Raw genomic sequence first — 21,814 nt, forward strand, 5'->3', positions numbered from 1 at the left:
CGGAGATAGCTAAGAGGCAGGGCAGGGTCTCAGCGTCCTCTAGGTCAGGTGGTTCCACAGGGTATCGGGATAAACAGTCAGCGTCCTGGTGATGGCGCCCTGACTTGTACACGACGGAGTATGAGTATTCTTGGAGGCGCAATGCCCAGCGACCAAGGCGACCGGTGGGATATTTTAGTGAAGACAGCCAACAGAGAGCGTGGTGATCAGTGACAACAGCGAATGAACGGCCGAACAGGTAGGGTCTGATTTAAGCCACTGCCCAGACAAGGGCAAGACACTCGCGCTCAGTAATGGTGTAATTTTGCTCTGCGGCTGAAAGTAGGCGGCTGGCATAAGCGATGACTCGATCTTGACCCTGTTGACGTTGGGCAAGTACGGCGCCGATGCCATATCCGGAGGCGTCCGTGCGAACCTCTGTGGGAGACGACGGGTCAAAATGTGCTAAGATGGGCGGAGTGGTCAGCAAATGGACGAGGGATGAAAATGAGTTCTCTTGAGCAGGGCCCCAGGTAAAGGGGGTGTCGTTCTTTAGAAGATCGGTGAGGGGACGAGCGATGCCGGCGAAATCTTTGATAGAACGGCGAAAATACGAGCACAAGCCGACAAAGCTGCGGACATCTTTCGACGACCTTGGAAGAGGAAAGTCCTTCACAGCTTGAATTTTGATGGGATCTGGGCGTACACCAGAAGCGTCAACGAGGTGTCCGAGAATAGTGAGTTGGCGACGACCGAACTTGCATTTCGATGAGTTCAGCTGAAGGCCGGCGTTACGAAACACTGTCAGAATATTGGAGAGGCGTTCGAGGTGCGTGGCAAAAGTAGGCGAGAAAACCACAACATCGTCTAGGTAACAGAGGCAAGTGGACCATTTAAAGCCACGAAGAAGGGAGTCCATCATTCGTTCGAAGGTAGCCGGGGCGTTACAGAGGCCGAACGGCATGACTTTAAACTGGTATAAGCCATCAGGCGTCACGAAGGCGGTCTTCTCGCGGTCCTTTTCATCAACGGCAATTTGCCAGTACCCCGATCGAAGATCAATTGAAGAGAAATATTTGGCGCCGTGGAGGCAGTCTAATGCATCATCGATCCTTGGGAGTAGATATACGTCTTTTTTTGTGATGCGGTTGAGGTGCCGATAATCAACGCAGAAGCGCCAGCTGCCGTCCTTCTTTTTCACCAGGACGACTGGTGAAGCCCAAGGACTTGACGAGGGCTCGATGATGTATTTTGCGAGCATCTTGTCCACCTCTTGATTTATGACGGTGCGTTCGGCGCTGGACACTCGGTACGGACGTCTGCGGAGAGGAGCGGAATCACCAGTGTTGATGTGATGCGTCACCACAGAGGTCCGAGCCAAAACACGGCTATCAAAGTCGAAGATGTCGCGGAAAGATGATAAGAGACACCTAAGATCGCGAGCTTGCATTGGCGGTAGGTCAGAAGCGATCATGTCGGCGTAGTCGTCCGTTGGGTTCTCAGTTGATGGGGCCGCAGGCAGCCGGCATTGCTGAGTGGAAGGTAAGCAGGTGTCCACCACTGATATCACACATTCGGCAGCAGGGCACAGCGTGGCGAGTGAGATGCCTTGCGGGAGCGGTTGGATGGATGAACCAAAGTTCAGGACCGGAAGGTACGCTCGGTTGGCCGACATTGTAAATACAATGTGTGGAAGCGCAATGCTGCGCGTCAGGGCGACGTCAAGTTCCGGAGTGACTACGTAGTGACCATCAGGTACAGGGGGAACAGATGAGAAAGAAATGTAAGTTGCGGCTTGAGGCGGTAGACGGACAAAGTCGACAGCACAAAGACGGTGTATAACTGGGGACGGCGACTCAGCAGAAAGAGGAAGGTCAAGCTGAACAACATTAGTGGCGCAGTCAATGAGGGCTGAATGCTCAGACAGGAAGTCGAGGCCAAGAATGACTTCATGAGGGCACTGGTCCAGAACAGAGAACAGAACGGATGTATGGCGGCCGGATATGGTCACACGGGCTATGCATAGTCCAACAACATGAGGCGTTCCGCCGTCGGCAACGCGGAGAACGGCTTTGGGTGCAGGGGTCAGTACTTTTCGGAGGCGGCGTCGTAGGGCTGAACTCATGACGGATACGTGCGCGCCTGTATCGATCAGGGCTCGCACAGGCACTCCATCGACATGAATGGCGAGCAAATTATGGTGTGCGCGAAGGGCTAATCGAGGATTTTGGGACTGGGGCTGTACTGCAGCATCACCTTCAGACACTGCAGCGTCTAGTTTTCCGCTTGCGAGCGTCCGTAGGGGCCAGGAGAGGAGCGACGGCGTTGGGGCGAACGAGACTGTCGACGCAGGGGGGACGGGGAGCGGCTGGAGCGGGGAATCTGGCCGTCGACTGAAGCACTGTGCTGGGCTGGAGGGGGCGTGTAGTGGCTGGGCTGTTCGTCGTCGCGGTGGGAGCTGAGAGGACGGTATGTGCTGCGACGGGACCAATAATTTCGACAGTGGTGGGAGATGTGGCCAATGCGGTGGCAATGGAAACAAATGGGCCTGTCGTCGGTTGTCCGCCAATCGTTAGGGTTTCGCCGACGTGGAGTGAAGTACGAAGGTCGTCCAGGAGCAATCGCAGTGATTTCGGGTGGTGGTGAAGACTGTACAGGGCTGACGGGCTGGAAACCAAGGTTTGCAAGCTCTTGGAGGACGACAGCTTGTACCAGAGAGATGGCAGGCAAGCGGTTGTGGACATCATGTAGATGCAGGGGGGCAGGGGACATAGCTTCAAGCTCGCGTCGGATGATGCGGGTCACATTTTCTGGGGGCGCTGAAGTTTCCCTGTGTCGCAGGTCTTCACATGAAGAAGTCACAGCCGTGTTGGGGAGGCGTGTGTACGGCTGGCTAATACGCCTGCTTTTGGCTTCCTCGAAGCGTCGACATTCCTTAATAATTCCGTCGACTGTAGTGCAGTTCTTGTATACGAGCAAGTTGAAGGCATCGTCGGCGATTCCCTTCAACACGTGGCCGACTTTGTCAGACTCGGGCATGTTGGCGTCAACTTTGTGACAGAGGGCCAGCACATCTTGAATGTACGACACATAGGACTCCGTAGATGTTTGAGCTCGGGAGGCGAGGTCCTTCTTAGCAGCAAGTGTTCGGCCAAGCGGCGGTCCAAACAATTCGCGGAGTTTCTTTGCACACGTCCCAGCTGGTTAGATAGTCTTCGTGGGTCTCATACCAGACCCGGGCAGTGTCTTTTAGGTAGAATATTACATTTGCGAGCATAAGGGTCGGATCCCAGCGGTTGTAGGTACTCACTCGCTCGTACATGTTGATCCAGTCGTCGACGTCAGTGTTGTCGGTACCAGAAAATGTCCCAGGGTCACAAGGGGGAGAAAGAACGAGTGATGTCATGGCCGGGGCTGAGGTTTGCTGGGCGGCGTCTTGGGTCATGATGAGTGAAGGCAACTGGCGGCCGCTGCGGAGCTCCGTCGTCGGTAGACGTAGGGGAAAGCCGCACCTCCACCAAATATGTTGCGGGAAAGAATATATTTACAGATATTTACAAATAGACAAGAACAGCTGCGAGCGGCACCGAGAACACAGTCCGAACTTCGTTGTCCTCTTCTACTCTTCCCACTCGTGCCATCGCTCTTTGTCGTCGTCGTCTACCCGCATCAATACTTTTATTCGACCAAAATTTATAGGCCGAGCATTTCGACCGCCTGGGCGACCAGAAGCCGCTGTTCTTCTTCCCCTTCAGCGCCAAGCCAGTCGAGCCAGGTGGTGATGGATAGAGAGGGTGGGGGGAAGGAACCCGACTGCTGAGCAGCCGGGCAATAGAAGAGGCAATGGGCCAGGTCCGCATAGATACAGGGGCAGTTGGGACAGGAAGGGTCCGATCGATAGCAATAGAGGAAGAGGCGGGACGGGGTGATAACTGCATTCATCTGAATGTGCCGAAGAAGGCGAGACTCCATCACCGTGAGTGATGGATGAAGGGGAGGGTAAAGGCGTTTGTCGAGGCGGAGCTCAAGGTAGACCTCTTTTATGGTGCGGTGAAGAGTGAGTCTCCCACCGTCCTCCGAGGGCTTGGGCCAGGGGATCAACGGTGCCCGGAAAAGTGTCGCGGGCGAGCTGATGGGCCAGCTCATTGCCGTCAATCCCTGAATGTCCAGGGACCCAGCGGAGGAAAACGATGGAAGGCTGCAGTGCGGAGACCGCTCGTTCGACCTCCTGTTGGAGAGAAGGGGTCAGGGTGCGTTTCTGTATGTGGTGTATAGCGGCTTGTGAGTCTGAATAGACTGTGTACTCTTGGAGAGAGGGAAGGAGGGCAAATGACTGGAGGGCATGCGCAATGGCGAGAACCTCGAGGGACAATGCGTCTGGAGGGTGTAGATACGGCCCGCTGGTGTGGGTTTCAGCAGCAGGGAGGTGTGGATGGTACATCTCAAAACGTGCTCCAGGCGAACGAGGTGCATCTGGAAATCTGGGGAGAAAACAACGATATCGTCCAAGTAACATAAGCAGGTTTTCCATTTCAGGCCGCGCAGTATGATGTCCATCATTCGCTCAAAAGTGGCAGGGGCATTGCATAGTTCGATGGGCATGACGTTGAATTCATACAGCCCGTCAGGCGTCACAAAGGCTGTCTTGGGGCGGTCAGCGTCGGCCATCGGAACATGCCAATACCCCGAACGTAAATCTAACGATGAAAAGAATTCAGCTCCCTGCAGGCAGTCAAGTGCGTCATCAATGCGGTGCAGCGGATAGACGTCTTTGCGGGTGATTTTGTTGAGGCGCCGGCGTGTGCTCCTAATATGTCTTTTATGTCACTGTAATTGTTTAAAAGTCATCTACAGTTCCATTGTATTATGAAAGCCATCTTAATTTTGTGTTTCTATAGGGTGAAGAGGTAGATCAAGTTGTTGATGGCCCCGTGACTCGGGGCCTGTCTTTTTTTGATCGATCCAGGGAGCTCCACCGACCGTCCGACGTGGACGGCGCGGGGCTGCCAGGGGTCGTGTCCATCGCCTCTGCGGAGGCGCTGGACGACCGTGCAGAAGGCACGTTCACGTTCGAGTTTGACCTCGACCTGTGGGAAGAGGTCTTGAGACCCGCCGACCCGGGGGTCTGCGCAGCCTGACTTGGAGTTGGCGGAGTAGCGTTAGCTACTCTGCCTTGGGGCGCGGATGGACCCGCCACAGGCTCACTGCGTGTGACCTGGACGGATGCCGAAGCCTGGTGTGGTGCGCCGCGCCCACGCACCACATCGGCGAAGTTTTGTTTTCTTGTGAAGGAGAATGAGTTGGTGAGTGCAAAACGCCTTCTCGCTTCTTTAAATGAAATGTTTTCCTTTGTCTTTATGGTGATTATCTCCTTTTCTTTTTTCCACGACGGACACGCCCTGGAGTATGGTGCATGGTCTCCTTCACAGTTTGCGCAGTGCGGGGCTGCGTCACATTGATCAGAATGATCCTTCGAGGCGCATTTCGCGCATGTTTTCCTACCGCGGCAACTTTGTGAGCCGTGGCCGAACCTTTGACAGTTCAAGCATCGGCGATGGTTGGGAATGTATGGTCTTACGTTAACTTTCAGATATCCTACTTCGACTGTGTCGGGCAGTGTGCTGGTGTTCAACGTCAGAATCATGTGTTTTGTGTCTATTTCCTTACTATCCTTCCGGATCTTGATTCGATGAACGTCTATCACGTCTTGGTCACTCAGACCTTCGAGCATCTCTTCTTCAGTGATGTGGACAAAGTCATTTTCGGATATAACGCCTCGGGCGGTGTTCTGAGATCGGTGTGATGTCACGGAGACAGGAATATCCCCAACAGATACAATGTTTACCAGTTTTGAGTGTTGCACGTTGTCACGCAGTTCGAGCAGTAAGTCACCGGTGGCCATTTTAGATACCTTGTAGCCAATGCCCAAGGCTTCTGTCAAACACTTTGACACTAGGAAGGGAGACAGGATTCTAGCTTGCTTATCATGTACTTCACTATGGATCACATGGTACTTAGGAAAACTGACTTTTCTCTTTTGAAAAAACTCTTCTGCTTCGTTCCGCCCACTCTTGAGAGAGCGATCTGGTTTGGAAAAACGGGGAGCCATAAAAAATTCAAGTTTTTCGGTCATGGTGCCAGCCACCCACCATGGAGCCCAACAAGGGGACGCGACAGGAACTTGCGAGCAAGTCCTGCCCACGCCAGCTGTACACATCAACTATAACCAAATATGACACAACTCAGGGTAGTTGGCCACACAAGGTTAACCCTAGCCGCCTATGAAAAGTGAAAAAAAACCAAGAAGAGAGGAGGAGACAGGAGAGTTGTGAGAAAGAGAAAGGAAAGTGAAAGATAGAGGGGAGGATAGGAAAAGGTGACTGCCGATTTCCCCCGGTCGGGTCAGGCTGGAGGTGCCGTCTACAGGAAGCTGGGGCCAAAGTGGTGTGTTGCCTCCGCCGAGGGGCCTTAAACGTCCAAACGCTCGGCATTGGCTCAACCACCAGGATCCCCTTTTCCCCGGAGACGGCAATGCCACGTACGGCTAAGCGCGGGTGCTCGGGTCCGTGGTGACGCACTGTTCACCATCATCTCCCTACGGGGATGTCCCTGCGGATGCTCATGTACCCGTGGTGTCGCAACTCACCATTGTCTGCATGAATCAGACGCCCCTGCGGGGATTTTATGCTTACTTCATAAATATCATCACAGCACCAGGCCATCTCCCTTGGAGGGAGAAACAGCGCGACGAAACACGGACACACGTAGAAATGACACACACACGAGCGCTGACTCACAACTGAAAGTTTCTTCTGGTGGAAAGCCCGTTAAACAGAAAACATGAGGGGGTGGGTAACAGGGCTGCTCAGCGATAACCGGCAATCAGTGTGGTCGCGTCACAAGATGACACAAAAACACAACAGGGAACAGAAGAAAGTTATAAGCGATAAAAAGACGGTGTAAAGGGCCGCGTAACAGTGGTCAGGTAGGCAACATTAACAAAAACTATGAAAAAGTGCCCAAAAGGGCGGGGAAAGGTAAAAACTATGAAGGACACATATGAAAATTATACAGGTGAAAACATAAACATATAAAAAATGTAAAAACATAAAGAAGATAAAAGTTTTAAAACGTGCCCAAAAGGGGGTGTGGAACTAAAAGTAAGATAAAAGCGGTAGCAACGAGGATACCGTGAATTAATCAGCTGTGTGTGGCGCACCAGGACCATAGGCGTTAGTCAACGCACCCAGCAAATCTAGCTCTTTTTTTTTGACAAGAAGAGGGATAGACTACTGACGCAGTCTTGACCGGCATAATGGATTTGGTGGGCTTCAACGATTTCCCTTGTCAACTTATCGCGTCCTCGCCCAATAGTGGTGCAATGGTTAAAGTCAGGGTGCAGCAGCCCTGTTACCCACCCCCTAATGTTTTCTATTTAAGGGTCTTTCCACCAGAATAAACTTTCAGTTGTGAGTCAGCGCTCGTGTGTGTGTGTCATTTCTATGTGTGTCCGTGTTTCTATGTGTGTCCAACTAGCCCGGAACCTTGCTCCTCTGAACTCCATCTCCCTTGCCCCTCGAAGAGACTTCACGCATTTCAGGCTGCCTACATAACCAATATAGCATTAAACGCATTTACGGAAGAACCCTAGCCTTCAATTCATCTGCACTTCGACGTGCCATTGTTCTTTGGAATGATCTTCCCAACTGTATCGCATCTATCGGCAACCACCAATCATTTCAAGACGAGCTGCACAAGCATGCTCTTTAACGACATTGTGTCTTTGTACACGTTGCTCTGTGTCGTTGTTTCCCTTTTCTTCTCGTTGGTATTGTACAAAGTTTTGGTTTCTTGTGCAATTTCAACCATTTGTATGTTTTTACGGCTACTGCTTTTTCTTTAGATTTGTATAGGGTACATGCGATGCATTCTTGCTACTATTTTCATTTTTGTTGCTCGTGGTGATGTATGTCATGTATTTGCGTATCGCCCTGTATATTTATAATTGTTTTTACTTTTTGCCTTGTATCACGCATTGTTTTGAACTCATTGTTCCTATTGTGCTTAATCTATTGTTTTTGTCCCCCTTACTCAATGCACTTCTGGGCCCTGTAAGGTATTTAAGAATAAATAAATAAATAAAGTAGAAGCTGTACGTCACACAGCTTATACAGTTGAGCAAAACATATCCAGCGGGACGGTGCTGCTTTCTGTGATTGCGTTGCCTTTATGTACATGGTCTGTTCATGCGCTTTCGCATTGTGACGCTGCCGGACCTGCGTGGAAGTGGAAATGAGGCTAAACGTTTTCAAAGCAAAAAGAATTGGAAAGCTGGGGCATGTTCAAGGGTTTTAGATACTTGCCCATTTTTTGTTCCTGTACAGGCAGCTATAGTGCACGTCAATTTGCTGCTGCGTGGCGAAGAAGAGGAAACAGCTGCGCTGTGCTGGTAAGCTTCTGCAATATTACAAGTATTGCACTGCACGAAATTGGGACGCTTGCTGGTCGCTATACACTCAAGGCAGAGGGCGTTCACTGGATGTCATCCTTTCAACGTGATAGCATTAAAGCGGATGTTCGGCGAAGACTATGGCGCTACAGCGAAATTCCTCGTTGGTCTACAGGGTCGTGACATCACTCCACCGCCATTACGTATAGCCTGTGAAGAAAGATAAACAATTCTGCAGAAAAGAAAAAAGACCGAGCCGGGACTCTAAGCACTGCCCTTTGGGTCGTGTGCCGGGCATGCTAACCTGTCATGGAGAAGTTTTGATGGCAAAAAAGGAGGTCTTGTGCGAGTACCTCAACCTGCAGAGCAGAGAGCAACGTCTAGTGAACTGAGGATAGCAATTAGAATCTCCAGTTAATGTTGCCAATTCACAAAGCCTATATATATACGTACGAACAATCGAAAGCCGCTTGATGTATAGACCGTTTACAGAGAGCAGTTTGCTCTGTCCACGACAGATGGCGCCACTAGGAGGTCTGTCACTTCTGGCCTTCGAAGCCGGCGTTAGCAGCATCGCCGCGCAGTGCGAAACGCTGTTGCGCAGCTTGTGTACGAAAGTCAAATGACAAACAACCCAGCTGTGATAAGGATGTGATGCGTATTGTTGAATTTATTTAGCTGTGAATGAATTTAGCTGTTTGTTGAATTAATATCTAGATCTCATATCCCTGCGGTGTAGTGTCGGAAAAATAGACGCGCTTGTTACATAAACGAAACCACGAAACAATTACCGCCGTTTTGGAGGAGCTGTCTTGCGAGTTCACGTTACTTCCAAGCAGAACAGAACGTTAATGTGTTGTTCCACGAAAAAAATAAACATACCACAGACGCCGCGCGCCAGTTTAATTTAACGCCAGCAGTAGCTACGGGAATGGCAGAACGAGCGTACATATGCCTGTAACCTTTCTCACCTTTAAGAAGCACTGATCCAATGCATCCAATGATCGGTGCTTTTTCATACCTTTGCAATAAGTGCTTCCTTGGCCTCGGCACGGTGCTCACTAAACTGTCGCGCCTACTTAACGCTAGCACGGTGGAAGCGGCAACTGAGCGTTTGCAAAGGTCCTCAAAGGAGGCGTTTCGACATGCAATTCTGTCGCCCAGTGCAAAGCTCTACAGAAGTGCGCTAATGCACGGGACAGCTGTGAAATTTATCATTACAGGACTTCGAATATTCCAGCTTATTCCGACTGCTTACATTTGCGGGTGCTGAACTCCGAGCAGTTTTCAGTTTTACTTAGCAAGAGAGCACGGTCGAACGTCGCTGAGCTTCTGAAGGAGTCCTTGAAAAACATCCATACTCTTCCTTTGGAAGCCGGAATGTTAACGGAGGATAAAATATATATCTAAACAATCGGCCGGCCATCACACGCACGCGGACGTTCGGCAGTAAGTCGCGTGCACAGTGCTGAGTAGCGAACGTTCTTGATAGCTGTGAACACATATTCCGCCATTCGGCAAAAACATCGAGCTCTATAAAGCACGCTTGCATGCACTGGCCCGCTTTTAATCTGCAGTTCGACAACAAGTTATGCGGTCCACAAATATTGTTACGAGGTGAATCGACTGAATAAATATGAACGCGCAGGTAGCTGACCGCGGTCTGTTGACACATTCGAGCCGATGCCGGCAGTCTGAAGGAGACGAGTAAATGAGATGGTTGAAGCAAACATTTTCCAGCACCAACACGTTCTATGCGCACTCACAACAAATTTTCGTGCCGTCCGGCAGCTCGTTATCCACAGCGAGAGCCGGAGAAGCGTCTTGCAGCCGGGCACCAGCGCGCCGGCAGCCTTCGAAACGAGAAGGCCCGAAGGCCAGCGATGGCGGAATTGTCATGTGACCAAATATGGCAGCGCCCATGCTCTCGCGCTGTAAAGCGTCTATTGCCGCGGCACCGGCATGCGTCAGAGTATTTCGCAGCTCCAAGAGATGGCGCTGAAGAAATGAGTTTTGATTATGAAAGGTGCGAAGCAGAAGACGACTTGCAATGACATTGTTCAGATAGGGTGAGCCATAAAGCATTGTGGAGGCGAAACAAAAGAAAAATTACAGGGTTGCACTTAAGTCTGCTTAAGAGCAGAAATGTGAAAGCGTTTTCCTGGACAATCTTTCACCCTCAAGTTTTGCCCTCTATTTGGTCATTTTCATAGTTTTGTTTGTGTTCTATTACTTTGATTGGTTTTTGTTTTATTTGTTTTTATTTATTTTTTTTCATCTGTGATTTTAAAAAATTTTAGGCTAGGAAAAGGCTGCCCATGTATGGATTGTTATGTGGGTAGTGTTGTTGGATTGGCTATGGATCTGTCTTGTCAGGCGAACGCCACTCATAAACCAAGAAAGGCATTTTTTGCCTTAATATGTAGTGCCCATGTTTGCGAAGTGATGTAGAAAGAGAACCCCAGACCACTGATGGGACTCAATACTGCTATTGTGTCATGTCCTTAAGGCAGACCTTGGGGCCATTTGCAACTAAATTTTAATTCATCTTAAATGCCCCTGAATTCTTTGGGTACGTCATACAAATAACTGTGACCATGCTATAAGCGTTCAAAGAGATCTCTAGCAGATGATGTTGTTGTGTATATTTTACGGTATGTTAGCTTCATATTTTATGTCTAAATCCATTTGGAGCTTATGGTATTGGAAGTATGCTATTTGGAAGGTCAAAAATTAACCGTAAAAGATGGAAATAATAAAAAATAAGGTGATCCGGACGCCCTGCTATGCGCTGAGAACCCTATCGTCCTCAAATTGGCATCACCGCCCTGGCCCCGGGAGAAACCTCATCAGGAAGGATGCTCCTTTGATAGTGACGACGGCCATGTCCTGGTCACCAGCAAAGAGCCGCTGGTTGCGGCTAAGGGCGCACTAATGAAGAATAGAATCTCGGCGGCTCTGTTCGCCGTGTGCGCGGCTTTCGACTGCTTGGACTTCTTCGAACTCGCTGCGAGGCAAGTGCTCGCGGAGACCGAAGAGATGTGCGTCGCACACAAAGTGTGCAAGCTTCCGGGGTGCTTCCAGGGATAACTACAGCCTAAGCTTTTCTTGAATCGTTGCCTGTTCAGTAGTAGTTTTACCGAGCACCTGTGAGACAGCGCAAGGGGTGCTGATGCCACCGGCCACAACCTCGTTTGAAAGCATATAGGACAAGAGAAGTGTAGCCCACACCTCCTGAGAGTCTCTGGTGAGTATCATTTTGTGCAGTGCGTTTCTAGTAACCCTGTGCATTCATCCCGGCTGTGTGTAACAGCATGTCCCGTTTAATTGCTGCTTCTATTGATTCCATCTGGGCAGTACCCAGCACAGCATGGCATAGAAACTGATTGCTGACGACTAGCTCCATTAATGAGATTATTTAAATCGGTAGATATAAGCTTTAAAATTTTTGCTCAGCAAGCAGGTAGTAGGCAATGTTTGTGACATCGCAAATGCATTTTCATGTATAAGAGTTGCCTACACTGGAATGATAAAAATGTCCAACTTTGAAATTGGATCGTGCCAAACTTGGCCAAAATGATATACAGTAGCACCCAGTTCATATGGTTTTCACCAGACCAGGAAAAACAATACAACGGCCAGGAAAACGCAACAGTAAGGAAAGCTCCAAAAATGAATGAAAACAGTGCAGCTTTGACTTGAAACAATTTATTTCCGCAAAGCGACCTTGGGAATTTAAAAAATCCAAAAAGGTGGATTGCAGTTTGTTTTGCTCGCTGGAAAGCAACATGCATTTCTCAATAGCCTGGAAGGCCGCATTGCTGTCAGCATAGCTTTGCATTGCGACGCACATACCCGCGGAGGGGTCTAGAGCCGTGACGGCTTCTCCAAAAATCGGATCTGCCAAGTCCCAGGAATGACGCGGCTCGTGCTCCTCCTCGTCATCGCAGTCAGCGGCTTCACGCACAATCGAGTTCGCAATGATCTCTGCAATGCGTTTGCACTCCAACGTCACGACGGGAGCATCCACAGCGACGTAGTCGCCGCATGTGATCCCCGTGGCACCCAGCAAAATTGATAGCCTCAGTGAGCTCTTGATCACAAGAGGCTGCTTTGTTACTCTTCATCTTCCATGGTAGTTTCCACTTCCACGCGAAAGCCACACCGCGCACAGCAGTGCTGTGCATTTGACGCCCTCACTACAGTCCACGCTGAAGCAACGTAGTGCACAGCATCAAGCACTAAAATGGTCGTAGGCTGCTCTCCGCGCTGCTCCGCGAAGGCCGCGCAGGCTGCCTGTCAGCTGCGTTTTGTAGGTCCAGCTTTCCCTCAAGGGCGAGCGCCTTCCATTTGCGCGACGCCACGACGCCATCAAAGCACGACAAAGATCGCGGCATCACGGTTCACAAGTTTGACGTTCACGAGGCGGGTGGCCATCTAGTGGCGGCCTCAGCAACTCGCGCGCGGCTTCTTGCAGACAGTTCCGTAGCGAAGCCTGGCCAAGACTTGTCAAAAATCAAAACGGCGGTTGGTGTGGATTGCCCGCGCGGGTTCAGGGTGCCTGGTTGCGACGCATCATGCGGGAACATTTCCTCAGCTACAACGGAACAGCGAGGTTCCCAATACATTGGATCCTATGGGAGCTATGCTGAGACCCGAAGAAAGCGACCCAACAGCGGGAAAAACACAGCAGTGAGGAATGTAGCAGCGGGGTTCTACTGCATAGGGCAGGGAGAAGTTTCATTCTGACATGTGATCCTTGAAAAATATCCAGGGCTGCCCTTCCAATGTGCCTGACTAAAGCATCCCTGCCTAACTGTTTTCCCTATTAGTTTCGCCATTAAGTTCAGCGATAATAATGGAAATTATTTCCCTGCATTCCAACTAGCTAGCTTTTACCTAGGGATCCACATGATAATGGTTTGGTTTGGTTTATGGGGTTTAACGTCCCAAAGCGACTGAGGCTATGAGAGACGCCGTAGTGAAGGGCTCCGGAAATTTCGACCACCTGGGGTTCTTTAACGTGCACTGACATCGCACAGTACACGGGCCTCTAGAATTTCTCCTCCAAAGAAATTCCAGCCGCCGCGGCCGGGATCGAACCCGCGTCTTTCGGGTCAGCACACATGATAATGCAATCATCTTTCTGAACGATTGTTTGAAATAAAAAAAAAAGTTGGCAGCACAAAAATAGCTTTGCCGAAAGCAGCATTTTCAAATCTCTAAAGCATGAAACTGTTCAATACTATTGCCTGCAATTGAAGCCTTATTTAAGATCAAGGTACCCTGGCAGGTACAGCCAGAAGGGTGAGGTTTATAACCCGGACATTATTTATTTATTTATTTTTTTTACCCTCAGGGCCTTGCAGGCATTGCAGAGAGGAGTTCGCAGAAAATATAGAACAAAACAATGGAGAAAAAGGAAACGGGTACATCAAAGATTAGTCCTGTGTATACAATGTTAGCTAGACACAATACATTAGTGCTGAACAAAATCGTCAGAGTTTACACAACACCAGCCAAAACTTTGCGAAAGTTATTTACGTCAGTAATAGATACAATTTCACCAGGAAGATCGTTCCATTCCTTAGAAGTACGCGGGAGAAATGAGTGTAAGAAAGAAACTGTTTTACATACTGGGATGGCAACTTTGTGGGGATGATCAATGCGGCTAGATAAGTAGTAAGGTCTATGAAATAAATTATTGTGTAGGCTGGAGTGATAATATAACTTGTGAAATAGGGTAAGCCGACAAATTTTTCGTCGCGAAGCCAATGACTGAAGACTAAGGTTAGCTTTCATTTCGGTTATGCTAGCTCCTCGGTTATAGTTAGAAAGAATGAAGCGAGCGGAGTTATTTTGAACACGTTCAAGCGAAGTAATTAAGTAGTCAAGGCTAGGATCCCAGACTGCTGGTGAGTATTCTAGCTTCGGACGTATTAATGTTTTATAAAGAACTGATTTCAAAGAAGAAGGCGCGCGAGAAAAATTACGTCGCAGATAACCTAAAGTTTTGTTAGCGTTATTGATTATGTAGTCTATGTGAAGCCTCCAAGATAAGTTAGAAGTAATGTGAATGCCTAGGTATTTATAAGAATTGACGCTTTCAAGTGGAATGTCAGTCAAGTAGAACACGGGAGACGGATTAGCAGAACGGGATACACGCCAGACCTTGTATTTGTTAAAGTTTAGTTCCATTAGCCAATGATTGCACCAATTAACTATAGCCATAAGGTCGCGCTGTAGGATGTTGATATCGTTATCGCTTTTAATCTCACGAAAAATCACACAGTCGTCGCCGAATAAATGTAAGTTAGAGGACACATGACAAGGAAGATCATTGATATAAATTAAGAACAGTAATGGTCCAAGAACGGAACCCTCTGTAACACCAGAAAGTACATTAACAAAGGGTGAGTTGTAACCATTAGCAGCGACAAATTGGGAACGGTTAGTCAGAAAGCATTCAATCCATTTGAGTTATTGTCAATATTTAGGTGACGTAATTTATGAAGAAGCAAGTAATGGCAAACCTTATCAAATGCTTTTGAAAAGTCTAAAAAAATGCAATCAGCGACTGATGACCTGTCAAGTATATGTTGCAAGCTGTTTGTGAAAGAAATTAGTTGAGTGTCACATGAATATGATTTTCGGAAACCATGTTTTACAGAGGAGAAAAATGAATTGCTTTCGATAAAGTTCACAAGTGTAGTGAATATGATATGCTCGAGTAGTTTGCAACATGTGCTAGTGATAGATATGGGGCGATAATTAGCAGCAGATGTCTTGCTCCCCGATTTGTGAAGTGGAACGATCTTCCCGATTTTCCATTGTTCAGGTAGTGTGTCTGTGTCCACTGACTGTTGAAATATGGTGGAGGTCGTACTGGGTATCACACCGGGACCCTGCCCTGGACCTCCGCAGCGGTCGTCAGCTTCCAGCCACCACTATGCCGTCCAACCCACCTCCGGCCGCAGCATCACCACCAGCGCCGACCGTTGTCGTGGCGCAGCCTCGCGACCCAGGCACCTTTTGTGGCACCGATGACGTCGATGTCGAGGATTGGCTCGCCATGTATGAGCAAGTCAGCAAGCACAACCGCTGGGACGCGACTCTCATGCTTGCTAACGTTATTTTCTACCTGGCGGGCACGGCGCGCGTCTGGTTTGAGACGCATGAGGAAGACCTCACCTCTTGGGACAACTGCAAAGAAAAGCTCAGAGACTTATTTGGCAAACCAATTGGGCGCAAGCTGGGTGCTAAAAAAGACCTTGCTTCTCGAGCACAGTCATCTACGGAGTCATACCTCTCCTACATCCAGGACGTCCTCGCTCTGTGCCGAAAAGTAGACAGCGCCATGCCAGAGACCGACAAGGTGGGCCACATCCTGAAGGGGATTGCTGATGATGCATTCAACCTTCTTCTTTGCAAAGATTGTGCAACGGTTGACTCCGTCCTCCAGGTGTGCCGGCAATTCGAGCAGGCAAAACATCGCCGTATTGCTTCTCGTTTTGATCGCCTTCCGAACACTGCGGCGACATCCTCCTGCGAAGACCTGCCAACACTGCGACAACCGTCCCATCCTGCCAATTTAACTAGAATCGTCCGCAGAGAACTGGAAGCTATGACTCCCGTCACCTTCGCCCCTCAAGCGGCCGACTCTACGATTGCGCTGATCCAGGCCGTCGTTCGCCAGGAGTTTGCGAACGTGGGCCTCAATTCTGGCCTGCCGTCTGCGTCGCCCTGTTTGCCAAACACCGCTCCACTGGTTGCTGCTGCTTCACCGACTCCGACCGTACTACCACGTTACCGCTACCGGAATCCTGCGGATTGGCGCACCCCGGACGACCGCCCAATCTGCTTCACCTGTTCGCGTGTCGGCCACATTTCCCGTCACTGCCGCAGCCGTTGGTTTTCGCCACCTCACCTCCGTTCCACTTACGATCGTCGTGCAGACTACGGACCTAGCTCCAATTATGATCGCCGTGCCGGCTTCGAACCACGCCAGACGTCTTCTCGTGCTGAGTCTCCGCACGCTTTCGACACTTCGGCCCCGCGAAGGTCCAGCCGCTCGCCTTCACCTCAGATCCGCCGCTCTCGTTCGCCGCAATTTCGACGCCCGTCCACTCCACCCTTACCTGGCTCTCACTCGGAAAACTAACCAATGCAGCTCCTGGAGGTGATGCTGCATTGATGACACGGCCCGAAAATCCTCTCCTGACCCTCGCTCCTCGCCGCAACCTTCTCGATATCTGCGTGGACGGTGCACCAGTTACCGCGCTTATTGACACTGGCGCCCAAATTTCTGTCCTGAGCTCCTCGTTTCGCCGTCGCCTGAAGAAGGTTGTGACACCTGCCGTTTCCTCAGCCGTTCGCGTCGCCGACGGAAGTGCTGCTGCCGTTGTTGGACTGTGCACTGCGCGTGTTTCCATTGCTGGTCGTACAACCCCTGTCGCATTCACTGTCCTCGACCATTGCCCCCACGATGTGATCCTCGGTATCGACTTTTTAACGACGCACGCGGCTCTAATTGATTGCGCCACTGGCCTTCTTCGTTTGGACTTGCCGCTCTGCTCCGAAAGCGCCGATACCAAGCCGCCTCGCTTACGTGCCGCTGAATTTACTCGCTTGCCGCGTGACGCTGCAGTCTATGTCCCTATGTCCCCGTTTCCCGCCGTTCCTGATGGTGTCTACGTCACGTACCCAATCAAGGACGTTGTCCTCCAGCGTAACGTCATCCTTCCACACACAGTCCTGACCGTCACCGGCAACCGCACCTACCTTCCGATTCTGAACTTCAGTCTCTCTCCCCAAGTTTTACCCTGTGGCATCGCGCTCGCTGAACTGGTTCCATTGGCCGCATGTACAGTTTCTGCTCTAACAGCTGTGCCTAACGCTGATCTCCATGCCCTTCCCCGCTCGGCCGCTTCACGCCCGGACCCTACTTTTGCGATGATCGCGGCGGATTTGCCACCTGACCACGCCAACGCCCTCTGCACCCTTTTAGCTTCCTACAGTGATGTCTTCGATTTCGGGAATCGTCCTCTTGGCCAAACTTCTGTCGTGACCCATCGCATCAATACGGGCGATGCCAGCCCTATACACAGAAGGCCCTATCGTGTTTCTCTTCCTGAGCGCAATGTCATCCAAACCGAGGTGGACAAGATGCTGGCGAACAACATTATCGAGCCTTCTAGCAGCCCTTGGGCATCCCCTGTAGTGTTGGTCAAAAAGAAAGATGGCAGCTGGCGCTTCTGTGTCGACTATCGTCATCTTAATCAAGTAACGAAGAAAGACGTCTATCCTCTTCCGAGAATTGATGACGCCCTCGACTGTCTACATGGTGCCAGCTACTTTTCTTCTATTGATCTCCGTTCAGGCTACTGGCAAATCGCTGTTGACGAACGGGATCGTGAGAAGACTGCCTTTATCACCCCCGATGGCCTGTACCAATTCAAAGTTATGCCTTTCGGCCTCTGCAACGCTCCTGCCACCTTCGAGCGCATGATGGACTCGCTTCTGCGTGGCTTCAAATGGACAACGTGCTTGTGCTACCTAGATGACGTTGTCGTTTTCTCCTCAACGTTCGAAAGCCACATACGCCGTCTTGCTACTATCCTTGCGGTCTTCCGTCGCGCTGGTCTCCAACTGAACTCCAAGAAGTGCACCTTTGGCCAGCGCCAAATTAAGGTCCTCGGCCACTTGGTTGATGCGTCTGGTGTAAAGCCCGACCCTGACAAAGTTCGTGCCGTTCGTGAGTTCCCCACTCCCCGTTCCTCGAGCGATGTGCGCAGTTTCCTCGGGCTCTGCTCGTATTTTCGCCGGTTTATCCCGAACTTCGCCGACACGGCCCGTCCCCTTACCACCCTCCTGAAGAAGGATGTCCCTTTCTCCTGGGGCCTTGACCAAGCTCGCTCCTTCACGGCACTTGTTGCGGCCCTCACGGCTCCACCTGTGTTGGCCCATTTCGAGCCATCTGCGCCTACGGAACTTCGCACAGACGCCAGTGGCCATGGTATTGGCGCCATTCTTGCGCAGCGGCAACACGAGCACTTTCGTGTGATTGCTTACGCCAGCCGCCTGCTCTCTCCGTCCGAACGTAACTACTCTATTACGGAGCGGGAGTGCCTTGCTCTTGTTTGGGCGTTAACAAAATTCCGCCCTTATTTGTTTGGAAGGCCCTTCTGCGTAGTTACGGATCACCATGCTTTGTGCTGGCTGTCCTCTCTTAAAGACCCTACAGGACGTCTGGGTCGCTGGGCCTTGCGTTTGCAAGAATACACATTTAATGTTGTCTACAAGTCCGGCTTGCTGCACCAAGACGCTGACTGTCTGTCCCGCCATCCTGTCGATCCCCCTGACTCTCACACACGTGATACCGACGACTGTGTACTGTCCGTATCAGACTTTCTGAACATTGGTGACGAGCAGCGCCGTGATCCAACTCTGCGCCTCATAGTCGACCGCCTCCGCAGCGACCCTTCCGATCCTGCTCTACGAATGTTCGTGCTGCATCACGATATTTTGTCGGCGCAATATGCACCCAGATGGCGCCGACCTCCTGCTCGTCGTCCCGACCCATCTCCGCTCCACAGTACTTGCCCAACTTCATGACGCTCCTACTGCCGGGCACCTAGGGGTCTCACGCACGTACGACAGCGTGCGCAGGCGGTTCTTCTGGCCTGGCCTTTACCGCTCTGTCCGCGGTTATGTTGCTGCTTGTGATCAATGCCAGCGCCGGAAAACGCCCCCACTTCCACCCAGTGGCCAGCTTCAGCCCATCGACATCCCGACTGACCCATTTTTCCGTGTTGGTCTCGACCTGCTTGGTCCTTTCCCCCCATCAACATCCGGGAACAAGTGGATTGCCGTTGCGACCGATTACACTACCCGGTACGCTATCACGCGCGCTATCCCTACCAGCTGTGCCTCCGATGTCGCCGACTTTCTTCTCCATGACGTCGTCCTACTTCATGGCGCTCCTCGTCAACTGCTTACGGATCGCGGCCCCTGCTTTCTTTCTAAAGTGGTCCACGACCTTCTGCGCTCCTGCTCTACCCGCCACAAGTTCACGACGGCCTACCATCCTCAGACCAACGGCCTTACTGAGCGTCTTAATCGCACCCTGACGGACATGCTGTCTATGTATGTCTCAGACCACCATCGAGACTGGGACGTCAGTTTACCTTTCGTGACGTTCGCCTACAATTCCACACGCCACGATACCACCGGCTACTCTCCCTTCTACCTGCTCTTTGGCCGCGACCCGTTGCTACCCTTCGACAGCCTCCTGCCTCACGACCCTTGTACCAGCAGTTACGCTGGTGACGCCATTGCCCGAGCTGACGCCGCCCGCCAAATCGCTCGAGATCGCCTCGACGCTTCACAAGTCGCTCAAAAACGACGGTACGACCTTCATCACCGTGACGCCCATTACCCTCCCGACTCCCTCGTACTCCTCTGGCTCCCTGCGCGTCGTGTGGGCCTGTGTGAGAAGTTGCTGCCTCGTTACGTGGGTCCTTACCGCGTCTTGCGGCAACTGAGCGATGTCACCTACGAGATCGCGCCCCTGCAACCCCACACTCCTCGTGCGGCCTCCTCCACACAGCTCGTACACGTCGCCCGTCTTAAGCCCTACCATCCAAACCCACCATCTTAGGACACCCAGGGACTGTGCTTCCTTCCGCCCCGCGGAGGAGGGGGGGGGGGTAGTGTTACGGTGCATAGTACCTAGGAGAAGACGACGTTGTTTTGGGACGTTCGGCAGTGAACGACGACGAGGACGTGGCAGTTTGTGCTGGAGTGATTTAGCTCGGTGTGCCTTCTGACTGTGGCCTGTACCGTCTGCCGCTGGGCTAACCCCCCGTAATAATATGTGTTAAAATAACTGAACTATAGACACAAGTATTTTTTAGGAATTTAGCACTAACGAGGTCATATCCTGGACTGGAATGATCTTTCAGAGTACTAATTAGCCGAGCAACACCGGCTGGGTCAATAGTCAGGGGCGGCATCATCGAGTAGTCATGATGATGTACATCAGGAAGACGGGTGCGGCTGTGGGATGAAAAATTGTTCACAAAAGTATCGTTTAATACAGTAGCACAGATGGTATTATCAACTGGATCATCACGCGAGTCTATGAAAGCAATAGGATTGCTGGCTGTGGGATTTATAACTCGCCAAAATTTTCTAGGATTTGTTTGTAGCATGTCCGGTAAGGTGTTAGATAAGAAATGGTCTTTGGCATTTTTTAGGGCGGTTATGTATGTTTTGGAGGCAGCTTTGCAAGCAGCCCAGCGCGAAGTAGCTGGTGAACGTTTTGCGGTGCGATACAGCCGTTTTTTCTTGTTTGATAATTTTTTGATATGGGCGTTGTACCATGGTGCGTGCGAGTTCGAGACGATGTTTCGTACTGGAATATATTTGTTTGTTAGACGGTCAACCTCAGCTGCATAGATATCCCAGTTTGATTGAATGCAGCGATCATAGAAGTTTGAAAGAAAAGATTGCATGAAAACGCACAGTTCGTTATTTATTCTGTGAAATCTGCTCTCTTATAGTCGCGTATTTTCTTTTTTGCCTTGGAAGGTTGGGGGGGGGGGGGTGCCGCGTTGAGATTAAAAGTAATTAATGAATGATCACTAATACCTGGTAACTGAGTGATGTCGGATACATAATCAGGCATAGTAGTCAGGATAAGATCAAGAATGTTTGAGGAATTCAATGAAACTCTAGTTGGTTCAGTAATTAGCTGTGTCAGTGAAAATAGAGAGCATAAGTTAATGAACTCATCGCCTTGCATCGAGAATGGAGACAATGTGGGCATGGAATTGGTGTTCCAAAAGATGTTTGGAAAATTAAAGTTCCCGAGTAGAATTATAGGAGCCGAAGGAAATGTCGTGCTGATTTTGTTAAGACCGTCATGCATTTAGTTTATAAACGAAGGTGGGGTAGATGGGGATCAATAGCATACACCAAGTATTAATTTACGATGGTCAAGAGTTAACGACACCCAGACTATTTCAAGGCTAGTAATAATATTGACGCTTGAGCATGGAATGTTATTAGATATAGCGACTAGAACGCCACCACCACGATGAGCAAGGCGGTCACATCTGTATATGGAAAATTTATCTGCGTTCTCAAAAATTTCGTGGTCTTCAACGTGCGGTGAGAGACATGTTTCTGTAAGGGCAATAATATGCGCAGAGCATGTATCAATAATAGATGACAGTGCATCATGTTTATTCTGCACACTCCTAGCGTTGGTAAATAAGACAGAGAGTTGCGATTTGGACCGAGAATTCAGACCACCACCCCTCACACGCCCCTAGACAGAGGCGGAGGATGAAGCACCTGAGTGACTAGCGTTGCGAGCTGTGC

The 21,814-nt window shown here is 50.4% G+C and overlaps 1 protein-coding gene and 1 pseudogene across 1 annotated transcript; both read left to right on the forward strand.

The window, feature by feature from the left end:
• Positions 1-21,814, forward strand: part of LOC149326425 (uncharacterized) — a 38,048-nt pseudogene that overhangs the window by 7,364 nt on the left and 8,870 nt on the right.
• On the forward strand, positions 15,378-16,589 carry LOC149326426 (uncharacterized). The gene has a single exon (XM_089562817.1). It carries the CDS (start codon positions 15,378-15,380, stop codon positions 16,587-16,589), a length of 1,212 nt encoding a protein of 403 aa, XP_089418943.1.

The sequence above is a fragment of the Amblyomma mixtum genome, chromosome 10 (assembly GCF_055824585.1).
Source record: "Amblyomma mixtum isolate Tamu chromosome 10, ASM5582458v1, whole genome shotgun sequence".
NCBI classification, from domain to species: Eukaryota; Metazoa; Arthropoda; class Arachnida; order Ixodida; family Ixodidae; genus Amblyomma; species Amblyomma mixtum.